At 42.4% G+C, this 24,665-nt stretch overlaps 2 protein-coding genes across 3 annotated transcripts in view; one reads left to right on the forward strand and one right to left on the reverse strand.

Annotated features, from left to right (window-relative positions):
- The window catches only part of LOC109469616 (dmX-like protein 2), a 59,442-nt gene extending 51,169 nt beyond the window's left edge, over window positions 1-8,273 (forward strand). The window contains 1 exon segment of the mRNA XM_019768154.1: window positions 6,275-8,273. Coding sequence (XP_019623713.1) covers window positions 6,275-6,472 — 198 coding nt within the window. The 3' untranslated portion in view covers window positions 6,473-8,273.
- Window positions 8,274-10,108: 1,835 nt separating this feature from the next.
- Window positions 10,109-24,665, reverse strand: LOC109469707 (opsin-5-like). 2 transcript variants are annotated; one of them, XM_019768279.1, is made up of 7 exons: window positions 24,266-24,665; window positions 17,385-17,592; window positions 16,486-16,568; window positions 13,445-13,609; window positions 13,031-13,087; window positions 12,342-12,511; window positions 10,109-11,674 (listed from the first exon to the last, which is right to left on the reverse strand). In XM_019768279.1, the coding sequence occupies exons 1-7, from the start codon at window positions 24,351-24,353 to the stop codon at window positions 11,261-11,263; spliced, it is 1,185 nt and encodes a 394-aa protein (XP_019623838.1). In that variant the 5' UTR covers window positions 24,354-24,665; the 3' UTR covers window positions 10,109-11,260. The 2 variants fall into 2 exon arrangements, with proteins under 2 accessions (XP_019623838.1, XP_019623839.1); XM_019768280.1 differs by lacking the exon at window positions 13,031-13,087.

A 24,665-nucleotide genomic window follows, 5' to 3' on the forward strand; every position in this document is an offset into this window, starting at 1 on the left:
CTAAATTTTTTTGTTCAGGTCACATTTATTCATGGCTGCCCCACTATAGTCTAAGGCATTTTCCAAGTGCAAGCCTGTGGTCATTAGTATGAACTAACAGGTTGCTGATTGCTCTTTGTGCAGTTTTCATTGGAAGCATTTCTTAAAGCCCAAAAATTGTCTTAAGGTCTATTTTTCTAAATACCAGGATGTTTTTTAAATATTTTTATCATGTAGAAGAAATCTGTACAGCTGACATCGCACAATGTACCTGCTCTTCTTTCAGCCCTGTTCCTATACTGGCCCAGTTAAGCTCACAGACAAGCATACATTTCCATGCATCTCTCTGTTGCCAAACTTGGTAACCAATCATTAGTAGCCAAACAGCTACTAGAGATAGTAGAGTGCTAAAAGTGTTTATTTTTCTAATACTGTAGTTACAAAATTAATGCATTGTGCAGACTGTTCTTTGGCAGAGGGCCAGATACAAAGGGCGAATGGATTCCTGATCTGAAGATTTTTCTACAGGTGTATCCAGATCTCTTCCCTGGTTCTACATGGAGATCAGAGAACAGTGTATAGATGTCCTTTTCAGACTTTAGATTAAGTTGTCATGTACATACTGAAAACAGTTATACACTCACAGTACTGTCACATTTTCCATCAGCTTTTTAGCACCTGTTGATTCAGGCCAATGTGGCAATATTAAAAAAACTATTGCTAAAGACTGAGGTTCTTGCACAGAATGATGCATTCCAGATCTTGAAGTTGCTGGCAACAGTTTCTCAAGTTTTCTACTTTCCTCATTGAGATCTGCTGATGTCTTGTCTCCGAAGGCTGCAGGTAGTTAATAAAAATTACATTTCACTCAGTATATCAGAGGCCCCTGCAGAGACTTTGTATAATCAATATGAGTTATTTTGTAAGTTACTGAGTTATGGTCAGATGTCCACATGTAAGACAGGTGCAGGCTTAGCCCAGATTACTGGTGGAGATAAAGTTGTGTAGGTTTCAAAGGTTTGGGTTTATCAACTTTATGTAAGTTAAGGCATTAATTGGTTCCCAAAGGATTAGCAGTACTTTTATATCATGATCTTGAAACAAACTTGTTGTGGCCTAATGTATATCTGAGGCATAATTGGTTCCCAACCCTCCCTTTTGTATGGAAGCAAAGCTAATTGATATACTTGAGAACAGTTTGCTACAGCTGAAATGATTCCTATGAGAATGAGTACATCACAATTGGTCTCAACAAATTGTCTCATCCTGTCATTAAACCCATCCATTGGAAGGGATTTATTCCTGTAGGACTTGGCCTTGAGTGCCAGTGACGTTAGTTTCATCCTTGGAAGTGGAATTATTATTATAGTATAATGCAGTCTATGGACATCTGTGACAGGCAATCTGTCATATTAACTAGAAGTTAAGTTTGAATGTCAATGACACGGAAACTTTCTCATCTATGTTCTATATCAGCAGTCATCTCTTAGTTTGACGAGTGTGGTGGGTTCTTAAAATGGATCTGTGACAATTTGCCTTGAAATCTGTGTTTTCTTGGGTATCATGATGATGATGATTATGATATATGGCATAATGATATATGATGATATAATGTCAAGTCTAGTGGCTGTATAGACCAACCAGAAACTACAATCTGATACACTTAGTCTAGTACTAGTGTTACTGGTAACTTACACTTTCACAGAGTGAAAAATAGTAAACTTAAGGTATTCTAAATGTATGTTGAGAACTTCAGTCAATTCAAAGTCTAAATTGACAATCAAAGTATGATGTTGGTACAAAATTCATGTAGGTTAGAGTAAGAAATCTACACAATCATGTACATGTTCGTATGTATGAAAACATTTCCATATTTAGGCCCTGCTTTGTTCACCTTTAAAAAATCACAGATTGTATAAACTTTTGAGCCAGATAAATAGTTTGGAAACTTTCAGAACCTGATACATGGCAAAGGAGTGTTGTTATTGAAGAAATAACAGCACTCTGTTGAATTGCTAACTTGCAAAATCATTATGTGAACTGTAGAGAAGCTGCTTTGCACAATTTGCCAGTGAAAAAGTGTCAGGCTTTGTCCTCAGTCCGCTTTTTAAAGTTGTATAGTTGATTAGTCTTCTTATGATCCAGTTAGGAATCCTCTGTCAAGAAAGACAGTTTTGCCATTTGAAAAGAGCCACTATCCCACCTGGTTGCCAACTGTCTGGAAAGTTGATTACAGCAGCATCAGGGGGAGACTTTTAGCTGTGTGAATTATTGATTTGTAGATATATATGAGCAGAGGCAGTTTGTCTTTCCCTGTTTCTGAGGACAGGAGTTGCCTGTTGTTCTTGACATCTCTTCTGTCAGACTTACATGTATCTCAGACTTGTAATGTAACATTACAACAAAAGTTCTGTGTACATATTAGGATTTGCTGTCCAAGTTTCCTTATACATTTTACTGTATACATGTTGCAAGGATCATTCCTTGAGGTTGAGGTTAAATCTTGACAATGAAGAAGAGGATGATGTCCACCAAGCACTACAAGAATGTCTCACCAAGCCACTGATAGCAGTTGGCCAGACCTTATCAAAGGCACAGTTACTAAGCCCAGTTAGATTGTATCACTCCTTCCTGTTTACATCTGACATCTGGCAAAGCTGCAATTTGGCCTCTGCATCGGTTTAAAAATCGCCCGTCCGTTTTCATTTTTCGCCAGGCTTTGGTGCTCAAAATGTCACGTTTGGTTTGTTTGGTTCATTTTTGAAATAAGTGGATGAAGGCTGGCCTCAACCAGGCTTTGGGAAGCGGCTGGAAAAAGTAGAAATTGGCCAAATAGACAGATGATCTGCCAGGGGAGTTAGTCTGCACTAAGAGAACAGTTTGCCGTAGCCTGTACACGGATACTCATCATGGTCAGGTGATTGGACTAGATTTGACACAGTTCATAAGATTGGTATCTAGAGCTTATTTACATTCAAACACTCAAAGTTTCACAACTATTTGGAAATTGTAGTCCTAAAATGAAAAAAAATCACATTTTGAACATGGTTTGAAAGAGCTGCCGGTATGGCACTTTAAGAAAGTAGTATTAAGAAAAATGGAAAATTTCAAACATGTCCCACTTTTATTATTGATGATATAATGTATACATATAATGAAGAGTAGGTTGATATCTTGACCCCATGACCTGAGGGGATTAAAGGTTGCATACCTAACCAACCAGGGGGATGGACTCTGTACTGCTTAAATCATTGACCTCCTTGTCTGGCAGAATGTTTAATGATGAAAAAATGAGTGGATTACCCCAAGGGTTGCTCACTTAAGGTGCAGTCACGTCTGTCATCATCATATTCTGTTGTTACCCTGCAACCAGTTCAGCACTTCCTGGTCAGCTGCATTGTACAATGTAAGACTTGTTTGTTGACATTCATACCCACTCACAGAGAATGTGTTCCATGACAGGCTGAAGGAGTGGACAACTTTTAATTTCTGGCTCCAATTCTATGAGTGTCAGTTTTTCATGTTTGTTGACAGATAGACTGTTGTGACCAGAGCCATCCATAGTGCTTTCACAATGCAACCTCGGGTATTGAAAAAGCCAGTTTACTTTAAAGTATCAAGCTGTATTGTCTCAAGTTTGACTTTAATCTTTGTTTGAGCAAGAAGGTTTGATTTTGAACCTCCTTTGTTTTAGCCAACTTTGTGGGTGTTTGTTGAAGTGCCTGGGGAGCCACTACTAGATGAACGACAGAACCTGTTGAGTAAGACAAGTATTATTTCTACCCTGGGACCTCCTGTAACTGGGTATTACTAACAGATTGCAGAATTGAACTGATGTGAGAAGGTTAGTCCAGCTAGTGGTCTGTCAGGAGTAAATCTACAGCCTACATGTCTGTGCTATACTTCATCTTGTTAGAACATGTGGGGGAACTAAAGGGTCCAAATGAAGCCATGGGAGTTGTTTATCGATAAGTGATATGGCCGGCCACATGTAGAGACCTGTTATATTTCATCTTGTTAGAGAACAGAGGCAGAGATGTTGTTGAGGGAAGTAATAGGTCCAAATGAAGCAACAAGAGGAGCTGTGCATTGACAAGTAACATGGCTGGTCACATCTGTCACCATTCTCAGGAGGAAGACTGCATCGTAATTTCTCTGTAAAGGTGACATGGGGAATGTCTATTGGGCAGAATAACTAGCTCTTGTTTGTTCGGAAATAACAGCCATGGAGGTCTCTGAACCATGGAGCAGAGTTCCCAACCACCCCAAAATATATATAGGTTACATTTATAACATTTATGGTAATTTCTCAAGTGATACAAATTTAGTAAAGGAGCAATGGTTAGTGAACCCAACATTTTTTTCTCAGGTAATATTTCTTGTATGCTGTGAGTTTTTATTGACTCGCTGGCCCTGCTAGTAACAGAATAGTGCCATTCAGGATAGACTACTGCCAAAATACTCTGAGAATGGGTCTGCTCAAAACAGGGTCACATACATGTACGTCACCAGAAAGAGACACATCTTGTCGATATATACATTAAATTTTGTACCTTTTTTCGGGGGAATAGTTTTAGGTGTCTAAGGTGACTGAGGTTGTAAACTTAAGGTTGAGGAGAGCACCTTGAGCACATCAAAGATCACTCTTCTTATTAGTATTGAAAAGAATAAGGGTCCGTCCTGGTGTAAGTGGAGCAGACCACAGCTTGTACTTGCTATAAAAACCGGCGTGTTACGTCCAGAGGTGGTTTAGCAGTTATGTGGAGCATACAAATAACCAGGTCCCAGCTGTCCTGAAGGCTCTGTGCCCATTAGAGATTTCAACCCAGAACCTTCAACTGGGTTTCAGGTCAATCAGAAGAGACAGAATGTCCCACCAGCACACATCATCCTACTTACCCTTATGATGGCCCCACTGTCCCTATCATTCATGTTACACCTGCTACACTGCTGCACTGCATGGAGATCAACTCAGTCCCAGAGGAGCGATGGACTTGGTGATGTTGGTGTGATGTATGGGGTAGGCCAGGCAATGGTGTGTTTATTATGATTTACCACATTTGTGGAAGGATTGACATAATTCTTACAGATGACATCATTTTTCAAGATGTCAACCTGTAGACCAGAATGCAGGATAACAGTGCTGTGTGGCCAAATGGGTGGGATATTTGAACTGAAATTGAGAGGTTCTACACTCAAATCCCTCACATGCCTCGAGGTTGTGCCCTTGGGAAAGGCACTTGAAACAGATTTCCTCCCTTCACTCCGTTCAAAATGATTACCTACACATGTAGCTTCAGTTAGAGACATCCCCAGATAAGACATCAAATGGAGGTCTTCTGTTGAAGGATAGCTTCACCTAAAGCACATTAAAAAAACACACCAGACTTGTCGAAAAGAGTAGGGATTCTTCCCAATGTGGTTCAAAACCTTACAACCTCTAATATGTATAGTTGCTGACTTCTTTGCCTTTGATTTGTAGAAGTTGTGACATACACATTCATGGCTCTTTTCTACAGTAACAATAAACTATGGTGTATTGTCTGTTTTTGTCTGTCACAGATAGCTTTAACTGTTTTTGTGAAGCATCTGTCTCTGTTGCTATAGGATCATCAATTTGATCCTTTTTACAAAGGAAAGGGAAGCACAGAATATATAAGACTTATGATTGTTATCTGAAGGCGTTAACTAAAGACTTCTCAAGAGGCTCTTTCTTTGTTCTAATGAAAAGTAGGGAAATCTGAGTCATGTATCACAGCGAGAGTAATGAACGTCATGGGTCTGCAGAACTGAGAAATGTGTGCTGCAACAGCAGCAAGTTTTGTGAGCAGAAAACTACACGTAAGACTGCAAGTAAATGAAACTCTAGGCTTGAAACAGAAATCAGTACACAGTGCTCTGTCCTAGTAAATTCAAAACTCTGTTGATTGCATGTTAGGTTGATTGATTGACAATTTACTTGAATCTTATGGTTTATTTTGATTGTCGCAGGTCTGGTTGCTGCTGGTGTGCAAACTGCTGTACTAATTGATTGATCTTGTTGATTATTGCAGGCATGAGGGCTGTTAGCGCACAACCAGCTGTACTATTTTTAATGATTGATTGATGTAATTAACATTGCAGGTTTTACATGTAGAATTGGCTGTATTTCTTAGTGATCTTATTGATTGAATGATGAATTGAGTGAATTGATTATTGCAGTTGTGGGGACTGCTGGTGCACAATGTGCTGTACTTGTATGATTGATTGATGTCTGTTGATTGAATGACTGACAGATTGCTCCTACCGTCTGCAGGTGTGGGGACTGCTGGTGCACAACCTACTGTACTCCTTCCCCGCCGAGCACATGCGGACGTCCATCTTCCGTAACCTGGGCGCCGGCGTGACGCAGCTCCACCTGGGGCCGACCAATCACATGTTCTCCTGCGGGGCGGACGGCACGCTCAAGTGGCGCCTCCTTCCAGACAGGGACAACCTCCTGCAGACGTTGTGAAAGCCGCTAGGGGGCCAGCTATGCAGCCTGTACACACATGGCAACCCGGGACGGTGGTCACCGTAGTAGGAAAACGTTTAGCTCCGTGGTGTACTGGTGTAGCTTAAAGGCTATTTTTACAGAAAAACAAAAATGGAGAGGTTTTTCTGCTCAAATGTGCAATTTAGATGATCCCCTCATCAGAGTTCTGTAGGTATATATATATATATAATTATATATTAGTCATGTATCTTGCAGATTGCTGCCTGGGGTGTTCTTGCCCTTGACCTTGGCAATCAGAGTCTCCTTTTTGCTAAAGGATGAGCTGACAACAGAGTTTAACCTTCTCCCTACTAAGCCAGCCTTCTGGCACCACTGTTGTATTACTTGCAGGGTTAGGCAGCAGGGAGAAGGCTAAAATGCTGTAATAGGATTGGTTCAGAGTCCACATCCCTGTATCCCCCCATCCTCATCTGTATATGTATCAGACGTGATCCCCTCAATCATAAAATAAGACTTCACCACATCTGACAATGCTCCGTCCCCAGTGGAAATGTCAACAAGAACTGGGCAGTTCTGCATTTGGAGTGCTGAGAAAGTTTGTGGGTTTTCGGAGCCCATTTGGAGTAGGATTTTGACCTGCAACTTGTGGTAGTGAGAGGTTCTAGCATCGTTTCCACACCAAACTGCTTACTGCTAAAGCAACACTTTTATCTCCAAAAATGACCCACAAAAAGCACTGGTGGAATTATGGATGTGGTCTATTGAATGAGAGGACTTCATTTTAGCCTGAATCATTAGAAAGATTGTAACAGTTGAGTAGGGTTCTCACAGGGTTCCCTCATAGATTAAGTAGTAAATATTCTACATATATTTACTTCTGAGTACTCCAAATATTTCCTTATAAACAAATACAACTAAAAACGTTTGAAAAGTGTGTCTATTTGATGGTATCTTTACATGTATTTTTGTCAGTAAGTTTTATGTTTTGTCAGAGTTATTTGATAAAGATTCAAGCATTTTCTTCTATATCTTTTGATTTAAAGTAGGCAGTGTTAACTATTTCAGTACTGTCACAAGATGCCAGTTTTATGCATATCTTACCATCTCATGTGCAATGGAATGGTGTAGTGGGACTAAGTTGTACAAAGAAGCTCTAGACTCTGGACTTGTGGATCAGGAGTATCATGATACTATACAATACATTGGTGCATTGTGGGGATTTGTTCCAATTCACTGGAATTTTTACACATCACCCCCTATAGGTAGTATGTTTCAAGTTGTGCAATTTACATGATTTGTTAATGATGTAACTATTTAATTGGTACAGTTGATTTTTCTTTTTTTTTCCAGAAGAAGATTCTGTTTTAGTGTAATTGGTGTACATGCAATTTGGAATCATTGGTAATGCTTTTGTTGTAATAAGTAATGTTGTTAACACATTTTGTACTGTAGATCAGCATTGAGGGCAGCAGAGTACACTTATATATAATACCATGTGTGTACAAACTTTTAGCTTATCTGCAAAGGAGTCGTCAGCTTTTTATTTGAACTCAAATCACTTTAAAAGGAATTCTGACACATCCAATGATAATATGTGCAATTGAAGGGGAAAGACTAGCATTTGTGCAGTTCTATCGTCCATGTACCAAGCTCTAACGTGAACTAATGTAAATATGAAGGATAATTTTACTTTTTTGCTGGCTGCCTTGTCTGTCTGCAATTGTAAAGTACATATCAGTGTTGTTCTATTGTCTCGTAAACCATCTTGTCATGACAGAGGAAGTTGTGAAAACAAGGAATAAAGAGAAGTTGAAAGATTTATCTGGACTTCGTTGGACAATGAGAGTGAGTGAGTGAGTGAGTGAGTGAGTGAGTGAGTGAGTGAGTGAGAGTGAGTGAGTGAGTGAGAGTGAGTGAGTGAGAGTGAGTGAGTGAGAGTGATGAGTGAGTGAGTCAGTGTGTGCATTAGTGAGTTAGTAGGTGAGTCCTGATTTTTGTCACAAGCTTGATTTTATGGTTGGTTATCAGTTAACTGATCAATTTGACCACTGGGGGTTGAGCATACATGTACATGTAGCATCATGGGGTTAGTACATGTATGTTTAGGTCATTAGTTAACAGGTTTACTTTTAGGTTATGAAACTATTATTTGATACTTGCCTCTCATTATTAGACATTAATCATTATAGTTGAAGTTCACATCAAAATAAAGTTCCTACGAATGTGTACAGAAATAATACGTCCATTTATTCGCTCATCCATTCAATTATCCATAACGTTACCTTCATAAAACACTTGCTGAACAGTAATCTGTAAAGTGCTTTTATTTTATTGACTTGTTTATATGAGCTTCGTTAACTTATCTACAGTTCTTGCATGCCCATGTCAGTAAATTCCCTTTCCTGATTCCAAGGGTAACGAACAGTCAACTTCACAGTGGTAAGATGTACGCTGTTGTCTTAATAACTTTGTCGCAAATTCACGCCTGAGGGCTACAATGTAATTGCAAGCATGTATTGGATAACAGTAAACGATAAAATGAACATTAAAGTAAGTCGACAATTCTCGACTAACGCTTCTTCTAATGTTACTGCTGGGTTTGATTTCCTTTTTGTATGCAGTGGAGAATGAAATGCCTGACGTTTTACGAGATAGGTGGATTGGGGGGTGTTAGTAGAAAATTAAAGGCAGTTTTTTGTAGACTGGAAAGACGTATAAAGCTGGGAGACATTTTAATGAGTAGTTCAAATAATTTGTCGGTGCTGTAGTGAAGGCAATGGCTAATAAAGTGTATTTTATCCTCCTCTGCTTTTCCTCTACAATATTTACATATTCTATCGTTCACAGGTAATTATCATATATCAAGCCCATAGTTTCGTCAGGTCCAGGTAGCCTGGTAGGTAAGAAGGCAATTAATTCGTACTTAGCAGTTGTATTGCTTACATATCAGCTTCTACGCCAGATTGATTGTTAAACAATGAAGTAAATCAGGTATTTGTCCGTCCATTTCTTTGCCATCATCTATATATATTATCTTCACAACTTTACAGACAATATAGCGACATTGGAGAACTTCTCCATGCTCAGGTAAATATGAATTATTACGATTCAATAGATACAACGGTGTCTATAGTCTCCACAAGAACGTCCAACATACACAAAATGTACTGCATTTAGTACTGATTGTCATCATCACGTTGTAATACAATGTACTTCTTATTGGCCTTACATATGTAACGTTCCAGCTTTAAACGTGTGTGGTCATTACGTTGTGTAGATTCTTGCCACATACAAGGGCAGGTTTTTCGTATCGCCTTTACAGTTGCCTATTCAGAAAGACTGAGAAAATTACTGAATACTGATCGTATATCTTGCATGATAGTGATTATAAGCAAGGTCACGCACTTGCGTTGGTCAACTGAATACTGTCCATATGTGCTTCTATGACGTTTTCCTTGTTCTGTACAGCAGTTTCTAAGCCCCCGTCACACATTCAAAAACGATTTCCTTCGACATTTCCCCCGGCCACTCCCCAACCAAGGTCGGCTCTGGGTTGTGAGTAGAATAGCCTGAAATCCATACTTTGTAGCTCGAGTCACTTTTCTGATCTCATCCAAACAGAATATGACTTTTCCGACTTTGATTTTTTAGAATTCGTAGTTGGCTGGCGCAGACGACTTTTGAGGACTAGTAGGCAACTTAGCGGACCAACTCCCAACCACAGACGATCTTTAATTGCTGACGACTAACTCCCAACCACAGGCTGGAAAATTAAAGGTCGTTTTCAACTAAATATTTTATACATACAGGAGTCAAAGCGTTGAAAGTCCATAAACAATAGTGGTAACTTTCACACAGGCAAACACCAAAACGTGTTACTCGTATATATACATAATTTTTCTTGATAGAATCACATTCGGTACTTATTACTTGATTACCATATATCAGTGACAATAAGAGTATTTCTAGTTGAATACAGAACTGGCCATGGAGTTCCTGCCATGAGCCGACATAACGGTTATGGCGCGGTCACATTCGTCCTAGGACGTCATACGATTTGATGCCGTACAACTCTATGGCAGGATGTGAAAGAACAAACCACTCACAAGGACTGGTACTGCCACAGCTTGTTCTGTAACAAGACAGATAAATTCTGCAGGACACAAGATCCAAAGAATGCCCCGTTTACGATCGCACAACGTATGTGTGGATCAAACGGCAATGTCCTGAGTAATAAATACGTGTTCATTCAGCCTAGATCTTAGTGCTGTACACAAGGTACGTTGTTACTGGATTAAAGGTAGAGCTACTAGCTAACAAACATATGCCTCGGGTGGAGAAGAGAGACACAAGCAACAAGTTGTACTTATAAGCTTACAACCTGCGGTTTGCAGGCCGAACTTAGAGCGCAGGAAGCGGGTTAAGTTACAGGCTATTCACACTGTTGTGTGTTGTTGCCATCTGACCGTTTCCAAAATCATATCTAGTTGCTTGAGTAACTGCTTTTTAGCGAAGTCCAACCATCTTTACCCAAGGTAACCAGGGTACCATTGTGGTACTAGTCTTTTCTCTGGTCCATCACTGATCCCATGCAGGTGACCCGGGGTCACGCGTTGCAGTCGCAATATGAACCATCTTTGCATCATGTGGTCCCTACACCCAGCTACATGTAAGGACCTGTATTTCATTCCAAACCGTGTTATTCCAAAACATGTTTCTGAATGGACCATACAACAAGCATGCCACAAAAGTGTGACAGGACCCAAACCTCAATGTAGGCGTGCCAGACACGGTGTGCCAGAGACCTTACACCCAGGTAGATGGGGCTTCGTGCCCGTCCACCTGGGTGACGAGTGCGGTGGTGGTGGTCTTGGCTGGCGAATCACTACGCTTGGACGAGCCCATCTCGGACATCATGAGGCGCTGCGGGGAGGTGAGATGTCGGCCGGTCGGAGTCTTCTCCCATGCGCTCTGCGAACCTGTGGTCGATCCCGGCTTGGGGATGCTGAACTTGATCATGGCGGTGACGTCCCGACGGAAGGAGTCGTTCATGAAGAAGTAGATGATGGGGTTGTAGATGCTGGCGGACTTGGCGAACATGCTGGGCAGGATGCTGAGGATGACCGGTAGGGACGGCAGGTCGCCGAACGTGGCGTACAGCGAGACGAGCGAGTACGGCGTCCAGGCCAGGATGAATCCCACACCCACCATCACCGCGATCTGTGAAGGAAACAGACAGGAACAAGAAATCTGAGATTTCAAACCTCCCGGACGTACGTAATGCATAATGTTCACAACGACTGCTGACAATATCAGACATCACATTAACAGCAATGTTATCAGAAACGCTGAATGACTTGGTTAACGATGGTTAAAATCGCTTCCTGAAAGTACATATAGTGTGTTATTAGTATTATAAGAAGAGGATTCTACACCGCATACTGTATGACAACCTATCCATACTTTTTGTCAACTATCGTGCTACCACACACACACACACACACACACACACACACACACACACACACACACACACACACACACACACACACACACACACACACGAACAGAGAGAGAGGGAGAGATAGAGAGACACACACACACACACACACACACACACACACACACACACACACACACACACACACACACACACACACACACACACACATGCATACATGTACATACATATACACACATAGAACCACTACGAAATACATAACCTTAAGCTTCGTGGCGAAGGTAATAACACAGAGGGTGTATGGGGACATTGCATTGTGCAGCACACACGCGCACAAAAATAAAGAGACAGACGGCCAGACAGAAACTGACAGGCCAACAACAAAGGCTGCAAAATAAAAACTAGATTTGAAAGATAAAAACTGACCTTAGTCAACTTCTTCTCTGCCCCGCGCTTGTCGTCCGTGCTGGAGTTGCTGCAGTTCAGGGATTGCCGCGAGGAGCGCACGGTGCGGACGATGCAGATGTAGCAGAAGGTGATGATGGCGACAGGGATGAAGTAGCAGAAGGCGAACAGAGTCATCATGAAGGCCGCGCCTTGTCGGGAATATTAGTCAACAGGTTATCCACAAACTAGCAGTAAACCCATCGTTAACTTCTTGAGTGAACAAAATAAAATGATGAGCACACCAACCAAAACGCAGCTCCAGATTTGAGATACAGGTGTTATCATGAAACTGTTCCAGAGGAAAGACATTGGACAAGAAGTTTTGTACATACAGATTTCTTAGTGTGAACGACGTCTATGACCAGACGTGCAACACATTCAAAATAATGTTGGTGCGTTGCTCGCGAACTCGTAATTTCGTATCGTGCCCCGAGCTGTGCGCCTCGTTACAGACGCCCTTCACGCCAACACGGCATCTCTGCCTCCTGATGTACTCCGGGTGTACTTAATGCTTGTCGGTCCCCAGTGACACGTTTATCTTATCATTAGCTATCATCAGGGGGAATCATCTGCGGGGTCTCTACTCAGTCCCAGCAGTTCAATCTACATCGGAAGCCACTGATCCTCCCCGTAGGGAGCCTCGATCATCCTACCGAGGTCTGACCTACTTCGAGTCACCAGATTACAGGGTTCGTCAGCCGCTCCTGTCAGCGTTTTGATGCCGCCTACGTGTTTTTGTGATATATCATATGTTAGATTGTAGCTTTTCGCAAATGTCAGGAAGCAACACATAAATGTTGGGATAAAGAATCAGGAAGTAACACGCAATCATATGGAAGATGCTACAATACTGAAACTCTTCAAAGGATTGAGAATAATAACAAAATCAAGGCCCACTCATCTCACTTACATACGTGGGTTGCTCAAGTGATCCATTATTATCACAGGTGATCTCTTTGAGGTCACACAGAAAATGTGCGGCGATGTTATTTTTAGCATGAGAAATGTAAACAATTAGAGATTCAGTGGAAACTACAAAAAAGAAAACAAACTTCTGAAAACCAAGGATTGTGTCTATTTACCTTCGCGGCTGTCCTGCGCGGTTTTATAGTCCAGCGTGCAGGCGACATCGAACGGTTCCCGGGTGTACCGGCTCCAGCCGCACACCGGCATCAGCGCCCAGAAGGCTCCGAACAACCAGGTCCCCGCCAGGCTCAGCCATGCTGACGTCCACGACATGTCCGTCACTGGAACGACAAACATGGAAACATTTGTCTCCGTCCATCGGTCACGTTCATTGCTGAGATTGTTTTTTGGCTATGAAAATAACTACAGTTTTGTCCGATTTCCAACTAACACGGCTAAATTTTGTGCGCCAACTTCCTCGCGTAAACCTGTCAAAAGGGCATCGGGATTGAAAAGTACAAAACTTCCTTGCTCGCCTCGTTGGAGAAACATTATTCATTTATTTTGAAGACCGATTTTAGGAGACATTTCAAATAGCTTGTTGAACATGTTTATTCAACCGCACAAGCAACAATGTAGGCCATAACGCAAGTAATGAAGAAACAGAATTCAACATGATAGTGTTTTCTTTGTACGTTTCAGTGTCAATGGATTCCTTCTTGTGGTGCTAGCGTTAACCATTTGTCATCATGAAGATCAAGAGATTCAGCGCAGATTCCAACGAGCAATTTTATCACCACTTAAAAAACAGAGGGATTAATTTCGGGTATTGACTATTTCCACGGCTAAGCCGGGTGGATGAGGCTTGTATCGCGCTGTGCGGCCACCTGTCTTCTTCTATTGATCGTCAATTCTTCAGACAGCCGTTAGGTTTGATTAACACGGTCAGGGCCTGCTGGGGCAAGCTGTGCTTCCCATTACGGGTTGTCCCAGTTCTACCTGTCAGTCAGGAGCCTGGAGGAGATGGGTCACCTGGAGTACAGGCGTGCGCCGCCAGGCGGAAACACATGTGCTTTCCTGACGTGCTCTGTCCTTGGTGCTGAAATGGCGGTGATTTAGATTTCTATCGTGTTTTCATTGTTTAGGCTGGGTTTTAATCTTAACAGGTTTTTACTTGCACATTTTCGGCGGAAAGTGAATTGTAGACATTTTGAGTTACAGATTTAGACTTCTATCGGTTGCACTGCTGCCATCTTGCCCGGATCGCTAGAGCTGCTCCTTTTGTCCTAATAGGTGACATTAAGATGTACTAGTATTTGCCATGGGCAAGTGTTTGACGGGTTCCAATAGTTCCAAGCCATTAGTCAATAAACAGGCTGTTCAAGGGGAGACGTGCTGTGTAGAAGTACGAACTTTCATTGCTGAATCAATGGTCATCAGACCGTTTGACCTTCTAAATTGACGGGAAAGTCATCTAGAGTGATATGAGTTTATCCGTTAGGCCGCTATGTCTGCATTAATGAGCCCTTCGGCCTACCATATATCGACTTGACAGACCCACTTTAGGTGGCTGATGATTTCACATCAAGCAACTCATCACGTATAAGCCACGCATATCTGAACCCGCTGTTTAAACGTCTAGTCTACTGTTAGATAATGATAAGGTATGGAATAATGAATACTGGGTTGAATCTCAATCTTGGTGCTGCCTCTGTTTCATATTAACGTCCTATGCAGGCCGACTGGTGTGGCTCATGCCAGCCGACTGATATTTCTTTTTGTTGCATTCCTATAACTTAGACTGTGATCCTGAACATGTCGGAAAAGTACTGAGAAGGAGACTTACAAATACACATATACAAACATTTATACTTTAACCGATAGCGGTAATCGAGATAAAATGTAAAACCATGTAGAGCATAGGGTGGTTATCTTGATCAGATTTCGAACTACGAAGTCTCTCTCTAGCTCTCTAGAAAGGGTGCAAATAGGGGCCTGCAGACAATTGAAGGCACCACCGACACTAGTCGTCCCAGGGCAAGGACCTCTTCTCGCTGGACGTAATACCCCGCGAGGGGCTGTGTCCAGTAGCCTGTAGATGTGTGTAGCTGTAGAAGGCTCGTGTAAGCCGACGTACTGACATCGGCGGGCAGCTTATCCACATCACTGCTGTGACCTTCACTGTGAAATTCATGTTTGAAGTGCTTTTATGGGTTAAGCTTACATCTGGATTCACACTCGAGACTCTGAGTGCCCTTTAACGACCAATCTCCCGTCAGCAGCAAGCTTCGATAACCAGGGATTGCGCATTAAGTGAATGTCACTTAAACATGCAACTGTACTTGATTCAGTGAGTGAAATAGCTTTAGTCAAGGTCGTAACACTTGACTTAGTGAAGAATCTTCCAAGTGCAGGTCTAAGTTGGAGAAAGTATCTCTTGGACTTCGTTTTCACATTATGTACATTATGCACTAAATCGCACACAGGTTACTTTGCTGATGGGATATCTCGTAACTGAACACAGCCCTACCAACTGATCTTGCGGATGAATGCCCCTATCATGTAACTACTGATACGTTTTTAATGACTGACGACCAAGTCTCATGGGGCCTAATATGGCAATCCATCTATTACAGAATTATATATTAACGGGCGCTCAGGGGTCAAAAAACGGTAGAGGTGCCAGTATTCAAGTGAACGCGTCTCTTTTCTCACCAATTGTTATCGTGACCAAAGAAGACGTATTCACCCAAACGTCTGCGTGTACTTTGATAAGGTATCTAGTATTAGATTTTAGTATTGTTGTTATCTTTTGATTTAAACACTTGCCATACATTGTATCCATTGCAATTGTTGCGCAATAAAGATTGATTTGAAGTGTCTAAATAACAGGCGAGTACGAATATTTAAACCCCCTTTTTTAGGACAGGAAAGTTTATTAACTTGGTTTTGGATGACATCTCTTTGCCAAGATTAGCCAACAACAATAGGAAATAAAGACTAAGCTTTAACTTCCAACACTATCTAGCAAAGTATTGGGACGTCCCAATACTTTGCAATTTGGTAGTTAGTGTTGGAGGTTAAAGCTTAGTCTTTATGGCATAATGACTTGTACCAACACAGATGAACTTCCATGCTAAAACAACGATAGGATTTGGGCTAAAAGGTCATCCTGTCTGTGTCTTAATGGGAATCATCACAGATAATAAAAACGTACCTTGCTTTGACCTGCAGACCTTCAGGTACCGAACCAAAGCCAGAGCAGTGATGTTGGCGATGTTCACCAGGCCCAGCATGAACCTGTCAGTACATCAACACAGGAGTCTTACTTAATCCATAGCCGAAAACCACTTACAAGCAAACGTTAACATTCATGCACATACATTTTGCATTATACGCAATAAATCACACAACTGAATATGGCTTGTAAAGTCACATCGCAGCAATAATGGTCATCGTGATTTTTTAGGCTGTCGCCTTCTCCTTAGAAAAGTTACGGTAATACGCTTTTAAGCGGCTTAATTACACCGCATCCATGCAACAAAACTCTACACGTTTTGGTGGATGATATAAACCGGGGAATTTCAATCAATAAACCACTGGAATATGTACCAGCTCTGTAGTCATCTTGACATGTCACTGAAAGAAAATATGATTATGACTTTGTCTTTGATGTCTGGAACAGATTATCCATGGGTTTATCTTACCATTCAACTCTTCTCGTGATGCTATCTCAGATTTCCATTAATCGCAAATGGATTTGGTGACCACATGTTGCCCAAAGCTCATCAGACAATATTCCACTCTTTGGTTTTACTAATTAAAATTGGTAAGAACGGGCTCTTTTGATGTGTCAGCTTAGCTGTGGTCCATCTCTGATCTATCCTGTTCTACCGATGAAAGAACAAAGTGATTGAATCAACATGTATGTTTGGCAATGAGGCCTGAATCAACATGGCTGCCTGGTAATGGGGGTAGCAAAAAAATTTAGATAGGATGCAGAGGCCAGTTTTACAAATGAGCCGTCCTAGTGTCATACTATTGCTGCCTTCTGTGCAGCACAAAACATTCGGTCAGCAGGCTAATTTGATTAATTACACGTTCAAACAAACAGACCTGAAGAATGCGTAAGAAATACAGCCTGCGTCCCCGAACAGCCAGCCGTGGTTAAAGCTTGACGCCACCATCCACGGGTAAGCACACAGGAGCAGCATCAGGTCACTGACCGCCAGGTTAATGGTGAAGACCTCGGGAGGCTTGATCTTCTTGCGCCGGTAATACGACACCAGCAGCACGAACGTGTTGCCGATGAGATTGCATAATCCTGAAGGTGAAGGGAAAGCGTTTTGTGATAAGCGATAACAGGACACTTAAAACCTGTTTGTCTCTAAGAATTTCTCTCTCTTGTTTTTTTCTTTCTTTTTGTTTTGTCCTAAACCACCACTGCCTACCGCCAATGTCCTCCCATGCTCAAAAGAAAACTCTGTAGACTTTGCGAACAGGAAGAAGAAAAGTGGGACAAATTGACTCATTTGGCAGTGAGTAAGACGAAACGTATCTTTAGAAACCCATTAGTATATGCGGCGCACGTTTCAAGAAGATTTTGTGCGGGGGATTGCAAATGAAATGTGGCAAATTGATTGAAAAATTGACGGTGGTATAGCATTAATGTAGCCAAGATTTCAGCCAGTGACAGATAATAACACAGTCAATTACTGGAAACTAGCAATTCGCCAAATCCTGTAGCCGCATCGAGGTGAGAAATTGTCTGGTCAAATGGTAATTAATTGCCCGCGGTACAAAAAAGCAGATCTTCGAAGACTTTGATGAACTGTAACAAATGGCACCTTAGCCCCTAACCTGGCTGGTAATAGCAGCGGTGATGTATCAAACCACATCCGAACCGCGGGTAAAAAGCTGCAGGTGGCGTCATTCCCTGCATCCGTGAAGGCTTTTCAAGTTGCCCCAACATTAGAAGGCCTGTATACTGATACTCATGCCGTTACCTCTGTATATTAGAAATAAATTTTTGTGGTTTTTACATCGTCAAGAGAAAATAGACCATACACAACATAGAAGATTGGTCGGGCCAAACCTTTTCTTACATGTCTGAAATAGACTAGACTTAATTAATTATAGAATAGATTAGTATAAGAATTTATTAGCAAAACTTCAACACATGTGTGCACGCTATCATACATCGTACCTGCTACAGCTATCATGTTCTTCGCGCAATAAAGTTATTTTTTTTTGGTGAGTTGTGGTTCTTTCCTGGGACAAAACTAGCAAACGCCGCCCCCAGTCGTTGCTTTTCATATTGCTGCTGTGAACTCATTGTCGTTAGGTTCGAAACTGTTTCAGATTGCCAGGAATACAAACATGCACGGGTAGTGCGCTTCTCCCTCTGACGAATGTGCTATGAATCAGGATACTTAGCCCTAATGTCCAAGCAGATATTAGAAGGAAAAGAGAGGAGCTTGAAATTTCCGTGACTTTCGTACAGTCTTATAACAGGGCCGGCTGTCTCATAAGAAAAATGGAGCACTCAGACATCATTCTTCACTACCTGTGCTTGAGGATTAGCAATAGCCCACTCCTTCTGGAGTAGCGGAGTGTTACCTGCAGGTGGATAGGTCCTGACCTGGAATATAGCGGGGTTATGCCCGCACTTCATCTTCCTCCCTCAGGCCGACGGTAATGATGACACGGCGGGAGGAGGAATTATTCCTGTATTCCCAGGTGGTGTGGGCCGTATTTGCCGGTTACTAAACGTCAGCATCAATCAGAGGCAAAGAACAGCCGTGCACCACTCAGATTGTACTAGTTTTTTTTAATGTTAATGAGTAGTGTTTGTTCAAACTTCACTATTGATATGCTGCTATTAAATAAAGAGTGGTCAGGGGAGACGGCAGCCCAACGGACTAAAATAGCTGGATCGCCAGAGAAGGAGGAATTTTGTGGACTGCCAGACTGGCCCTACGGCTGACGAGCTAAGGGGCTGTGGTGAGTGAGTGAGTGAGTGAGTGAGTGAGTGAGTGAGTGAGTGAGTGAGTGAGTGAGTGAGTGAGTGAGTGAGTGAGTGAGTGAGTGAGTGAGTGAGTGAGTGAGTGAGTGAGTGAGTGAGTGAGTGAGTGAGTGAGTGAGTGAGTGAGTGAGAAATAAAAAAAGTGGGGGAAGCCCCGGGTAAGGCATTTCAAAAATGAATAAGGTTTTTCGGCTAGCTTGGTTGGGTTTAAGATCAGACATGTTGTCTTACTGAGTTAGTTGTTACTTGATTCACTACTGCCTAGACGGGTTACATAGATTGTGATCGATTGAGAGGTACTAGATTTCTGGAAGGATTGACGCACGAGGTAACTCAGCTTTCATAGATATCCATCTGGAAACAAGACTTACAGACTCGAGCCACCGAGAAGGACCCCTACTCTTTTCGATAAGTGTGATGGATTCTTTAACACGATCGAGGTGTCGCTCTCCCCAAACACGGGACTTCCCGCTTTACATCCCATCCGACAGGACGTTCGTAGCCTAAACTAGCTACTGATTTATACCTGAGCGGGGTGAGGAAATAGTACACCTTCACCAAGGACATATCACTGAGGCCTGCCAGGGATTTGAACCAAGAACTTCGGCAACAACTCTACGCACAAGGCCATCTCGCCAACCTGACGTCCACATGGTATCAGTCTACATTCTGACAGCTGTGGTGTAAATTCACATTTGTCCTTGGCAATTTCCCCTCGTTAATTCCATGACATTGAACTGGCTAATTGGGAACAAGTGACATGTTGAATTACAATCATAACGCTTAACTGTCGCAAACATCCTCGTCGCTCCACCTCAGGGGTGCCCTGCTGTCCAAGTTTATTACACTCCAAAACTTTGAAGTGCTGGTAGAAAATGATTAGGTAGTCATTAATAAAGGCCTACGTGCATCATAATTCTACTGAATGTCATATAGGATTAGGCTCCATTGTTTATTTCTTTGATCGTCATGGTCAGCTGCGTTATCTTTCCCTAGCCTCCATGGTCATTGTATTTCTGATACCGTTTGTTTTGTACGGGTTTATCTCAAGTGATACATCCCGTGTGAGTGGATCAACCCGTACAGACCGGCATTGCGCAGCGTGTGCTTTTTACTTTACAAACCTGACGTGTCACGCCTAAATGTGCTGTACCGGTTATGCGAAACAAAAGTTTGCTCGCAAACTGGGCTGCTACAACAATTTGCCATTGTCAAGTCAAAAGTTGATTGATGTGCGTTTCCGTTTCCATCCTCATCAGACACCTAAACATTTTGGACAAGCAATCCATCCAAACCATCCGGGAGAGGCTGCCAATTTGCTGCCAATTAACAGCAATGGGTTCAGCACCGTGGATAGAGCCATAAGGCTGCTGTGGTGTGTCGATCTAACGTACTCTCCAGTTCCATCGTTTCACTCTCCATGCGCTCTGTGCAGCCACTCTGAATTAGGATGAATTCTCTTTCCTATCTGCTTACCAAACGTACTTCGCTGCCTACTGTGAAAACAATACCAGGCTAGGCGGGGTTTACCTGTGTACTGGATAGCATTGCACGCTGTGGTACAATGGTACAACAGAAGGTATGACATCCAGGTAAAGACATGGGTAATACAAAATATATCGAGCACCACCCAGATGCATTATGATGTGGTACAACATAGTAACAGGACAAGAAAATGTCTACAATCAAACTATTGTGATATATTTGTGACAGGAATAAATCTATTTGTCCCATGCCCGTGTGTCAGGTCAAATCGGGACGCGGTTATGAATGAGTCCATTTTCTCCCGGGATTTGTGTCACCTTCATCAATCTAGAGAAGCGATTGAGTTAATTTCTTTTTTATACACTGTTCATGTTTGTTAATTCAGTAAGCGTTACAAGGTTACCTTGATCGAATCGCGTTTAGGAGTTTTCATGCTACTTAGAAGAGCCACCGGTAACATTGCCTCTATCAAGTTAAAGTCTCTTATCATAAGAACACAACAGACTGAGTTAATCCTGCTCCTCCTTAATGTGTGGGTTAATGTGAATACTATGTTGTTCTGTAAGTGTTGAATCGCTCTATGGTGGAAATTTAACTACACCTGATAAAGCAGCCGCAGCCGATGGTGAGATGGCCTGATCTGCGCACACACGCACGCACGGCCGAGCTGAGTTGTTGGACAGTGTGTAGTGGGCTGAGTGACATGGATGGTGAGCGGTATAATAACACAGCTGAGCTCCGGCGGGGTAATGGCGCTGTTAGCGCTCACCGCGTGCCGCTGATGTGTCTAAGTGCCACTCAGGTGTTAGGCATGAAGTAGCACTGAACCGTGAAAGGTGTGGCTTTTGCACAACTTTTGTTATAAAATATAGTTTATATGTATAGGAAAAAAATGAAAAATGGACTATATATAATCCTATTGCATTCACTTAAGTACTGTAGAGAAATTCATACTGTTGTCAAATTTCATAGTTTTGTTGAAATTTTCTCTCAAAGTTGTTTAGGGGGGGTGGTCCTTACTTTCCTGTTGGCATTTCCTAAACGCAAATAGGGATGCATTTGTTGCTTTTTATAATTCATTTCGCAATCTTTGATTTACATCTGTATCAGCTACCGATGAAAGGATTCTGCCATACAAACGATCACGAAAAAAAGTTTCATCAACAGCACGCACACGCCTGTCAATAGGCCAGCTTTGCCAAAGCTTTTGCGGCAAATCATTGAAAACTTTTCTATTTGTCATATTCCTTAGTCGGAAGATAAGTCTGCCAAAGGTTAGCATGAGAAGACTTTCTATACTTAGCCTTCGCAATTGAGACGTCGGCTGTCCCATGGAGGTGTTATCCTATAACACAACAGGATTTTGAGTATTTACTCGGGAAAGGTCAAGGTGTTGGTTGAAATGGTTCAGTGCAGCACTAAAATACAGTGTAAAGTCTCTGAGCTGGTCCGCCATGGCTAAATAAGGCAGAAATAACACGTCGTTACCCCTCTCTTCTATGTGATAAAATCATATCCTTCGGACCAGACTTCACTTTTGAAAATACATAGACTGAAAGACCGGCCTCGCCAAATGAGGTTAAGGTTTTGTTTGTTGTACAAAATGGGTCCGACGGAACGAGCTACTGCAGTTTGGTAGACACTAGCCGAGGCAGCTTTTATTTCTTCTTCTGAGACTTTTGACTTCTGCTGTGACAATTTATTGATACGCAAATGAAGTGATGACAAATTTTTGATAGTCCAAAAAGTGAGTCAAAAGCCCCTGTTGTTTGAGAACAGGTGTTAAAGCGTTGTCTGTCCCCTAATCTGGACGGACCAGTTGTTAGTTAACTGTGGGGTAATATTCGACGTAGGCCGTCGTACGATTTTAATGTCGTCAAATTTTGAAGCAACCACCGACAAGAATCTACGGTGGCCTTGTCCGTAACCAGACAGCTTGACTTTGTACGACTCGTGCTCAGACATGGCCTGTTACGTACAAATCTTCGGTGCACTTAGTTCAAACCATTCGTACCTGTCCTTTTCATACCTACCCGTCGCCAAAATGTTCTCACCCGCCCGCCCTCTTTTCCTAACACACGACACCCAACGAGGTGACAATGTGCGTTTGATATGGGAGAGACTCTTCCGAGCACGGTCATTAACGGTACATTGTTGCACCCCCCGCCCAATTTTTCAAGGTCATACAAGGATAATTGCAAAGGTTAACTTAACACTGCATTGGTACTCAGAAACGTCTGTAGCCTAGAATGGCCCAACGCTTGATATTCCATGATTTAAGACTTTTGAGAACTGGAAGTTGTGGAAAAATGTTCTTTATTGTTGTCCAATAGGACGTTATGAATCCCTTTATATATCCTGATAACGGCGCTACAAGTTGTAGAGTCCTTAGCATCCAGCAATGTGCGTCATCAGAAACGTCCTTTGCAGTTTACATGAAAATACACTTAAGTCTCTTCCCCGACAATTCCCTTTGAACTATTAGAAAACTTCATAAACGTGTGGAGACGCCGTGACATTTTAACCTTGGATTGGAATACGGTTTGATCAAGCGCTGAACGGAGGCAGATGAAATACAAGATGAATCCCGAAGCTGAAAATAACTTAACATAAGCAACAGGAATCTGGAATCTTTCTTCAGCGCCAACGCCACGCGAACCAGGCACAAGAAAGTGTTGTCTATTGTACAGCCTTGGTTATTAACGCTGAAGTGCGTCATCCCGTAATACACCGAGCTGTTGCGTTTTCTCATTCGGTACCGCCAGGCGCCTGTGTCTATTTACCTATCTTTCAATTTATCCCAGAACTTTGAGGTTGTAGAGGTGGGAACATCAGATCAGAGAGGTCACACAGACAGAACAGAGGGGCTTCGAGGAAGTGGAAAACTTGATATAGAATAGTGCAGCATGGAGGGACCTGACCCTGAGGCTGACGACTGGTAGACCAGAGGGTCTACAGGCGGCCGGGGAAACAGTGAGCAGTACTATAACATTTGCCTTCCACTGAACCAGACGTACATGTAAGTCTGAGTAGTCCATTAAAACTGCCAGTTTAGAGACCTTGTCGGCTTGGGATGACAAATACCTTTTATGACTTACACTCATTCACGTCACCACAAGCTGTCTCACATGTGCATGAACTAGGTAGGATCTGCCTCCATTTGTGTTTTCTTTCAACTGAAATGCTCGAAATGAGAAAATTGTTTCGACGTTGGTCATAAAAGGCATGATTGCAGGAAGAGAAACAGAGAGAGGTGTGTACTAAGCATGCATGAAATCCAATGTAAGAAGAAGAAAGTATAGAATAGAATAGAATAGAATAGAATAGAATAGAATAGAATAGAGTAGAGTAGAATAGAATAATCTGAAACGGAAACCAACAGCACAGTAACCAACCGTAAAGACAAGACCGTTGGTCTAGATCTAGGTAACAGCTAGATTGCAACAGCTGCCCAATAAAGCCATGGACAATGTCAAGAATTACTCACCGATACAGAGAACATATGTGCCGAGCACGTTAAAGGCCCAGCCCGGCACCGCGTGCCGCGGCGGGTGGAAGGCGGTGGTGTTGTTCATGGCGCCCGTACAGAGGCTGCAGACCTCCCGGTGACTGAGCCCTGCCGTACGGAAACCGTCACCGGCCGGGCTCGTTGTCCCCAAGGTGCGAGCAACGCGCCCGCATCCCGCAGTTTGTAAAGCCGCTCACACTTTATAAACACAGGTGCTAATTTCCCGGCGGTGTGCGGTAGGCGGTCCGACTGTCAGCCATACCTGTTGACGCCGCCCACTACAGTTTCCGTCAGTCGGACATGTGTCTGTTAGAGACTCCTTGTGTAGCTGAAGGACAGACCTGAAGGAAGTCCTCACGTGCACGTCAGGTCTCCACCT

Source organism: Branchiostoma belcheri, unplaced genomic scaffold, assembly GCF_001625305.1.
Source record: "Branchiostoma belcheri isolate BF01 breed outbred unplaced genomic scaffold, Haploidv18h27 scaffold21, whole genome shotgun sequence".
In the NCBI taxonomy this organism is placed as follows: domain Eukaryota; kingdom Metazoa; phylum Chordata; class Leptocardii; order Amphioxiformes; family Branchiostomatidae; genus Branchiostoma; species Branchiostoma belcheri.

Bases quoted from the DNA above. Each gene is read 5' to 3' on its own strand.
- LOC109469707 (XM_019768279.1), bottom strand. From the start codon at position 24,353: ATGAACAACACCACCGCCTTCCACCCGCCGCGGCACGCGGTGCCGGGC. The intron at 17,593-24,265 runs GTGAGTAATTCT...CTTCACCTTCAG, and splicing joins CACATATGTTCTCTGTATCG to GATTATGCAATCTCATCGGC. The intron at 12,512-13,030 runs GTAGGTCAGACC...ATTCCCGACAAG, and splicing joins CTGTAATCTGGTGACTCGAA to GCGCGGCCTTCATGATGACT.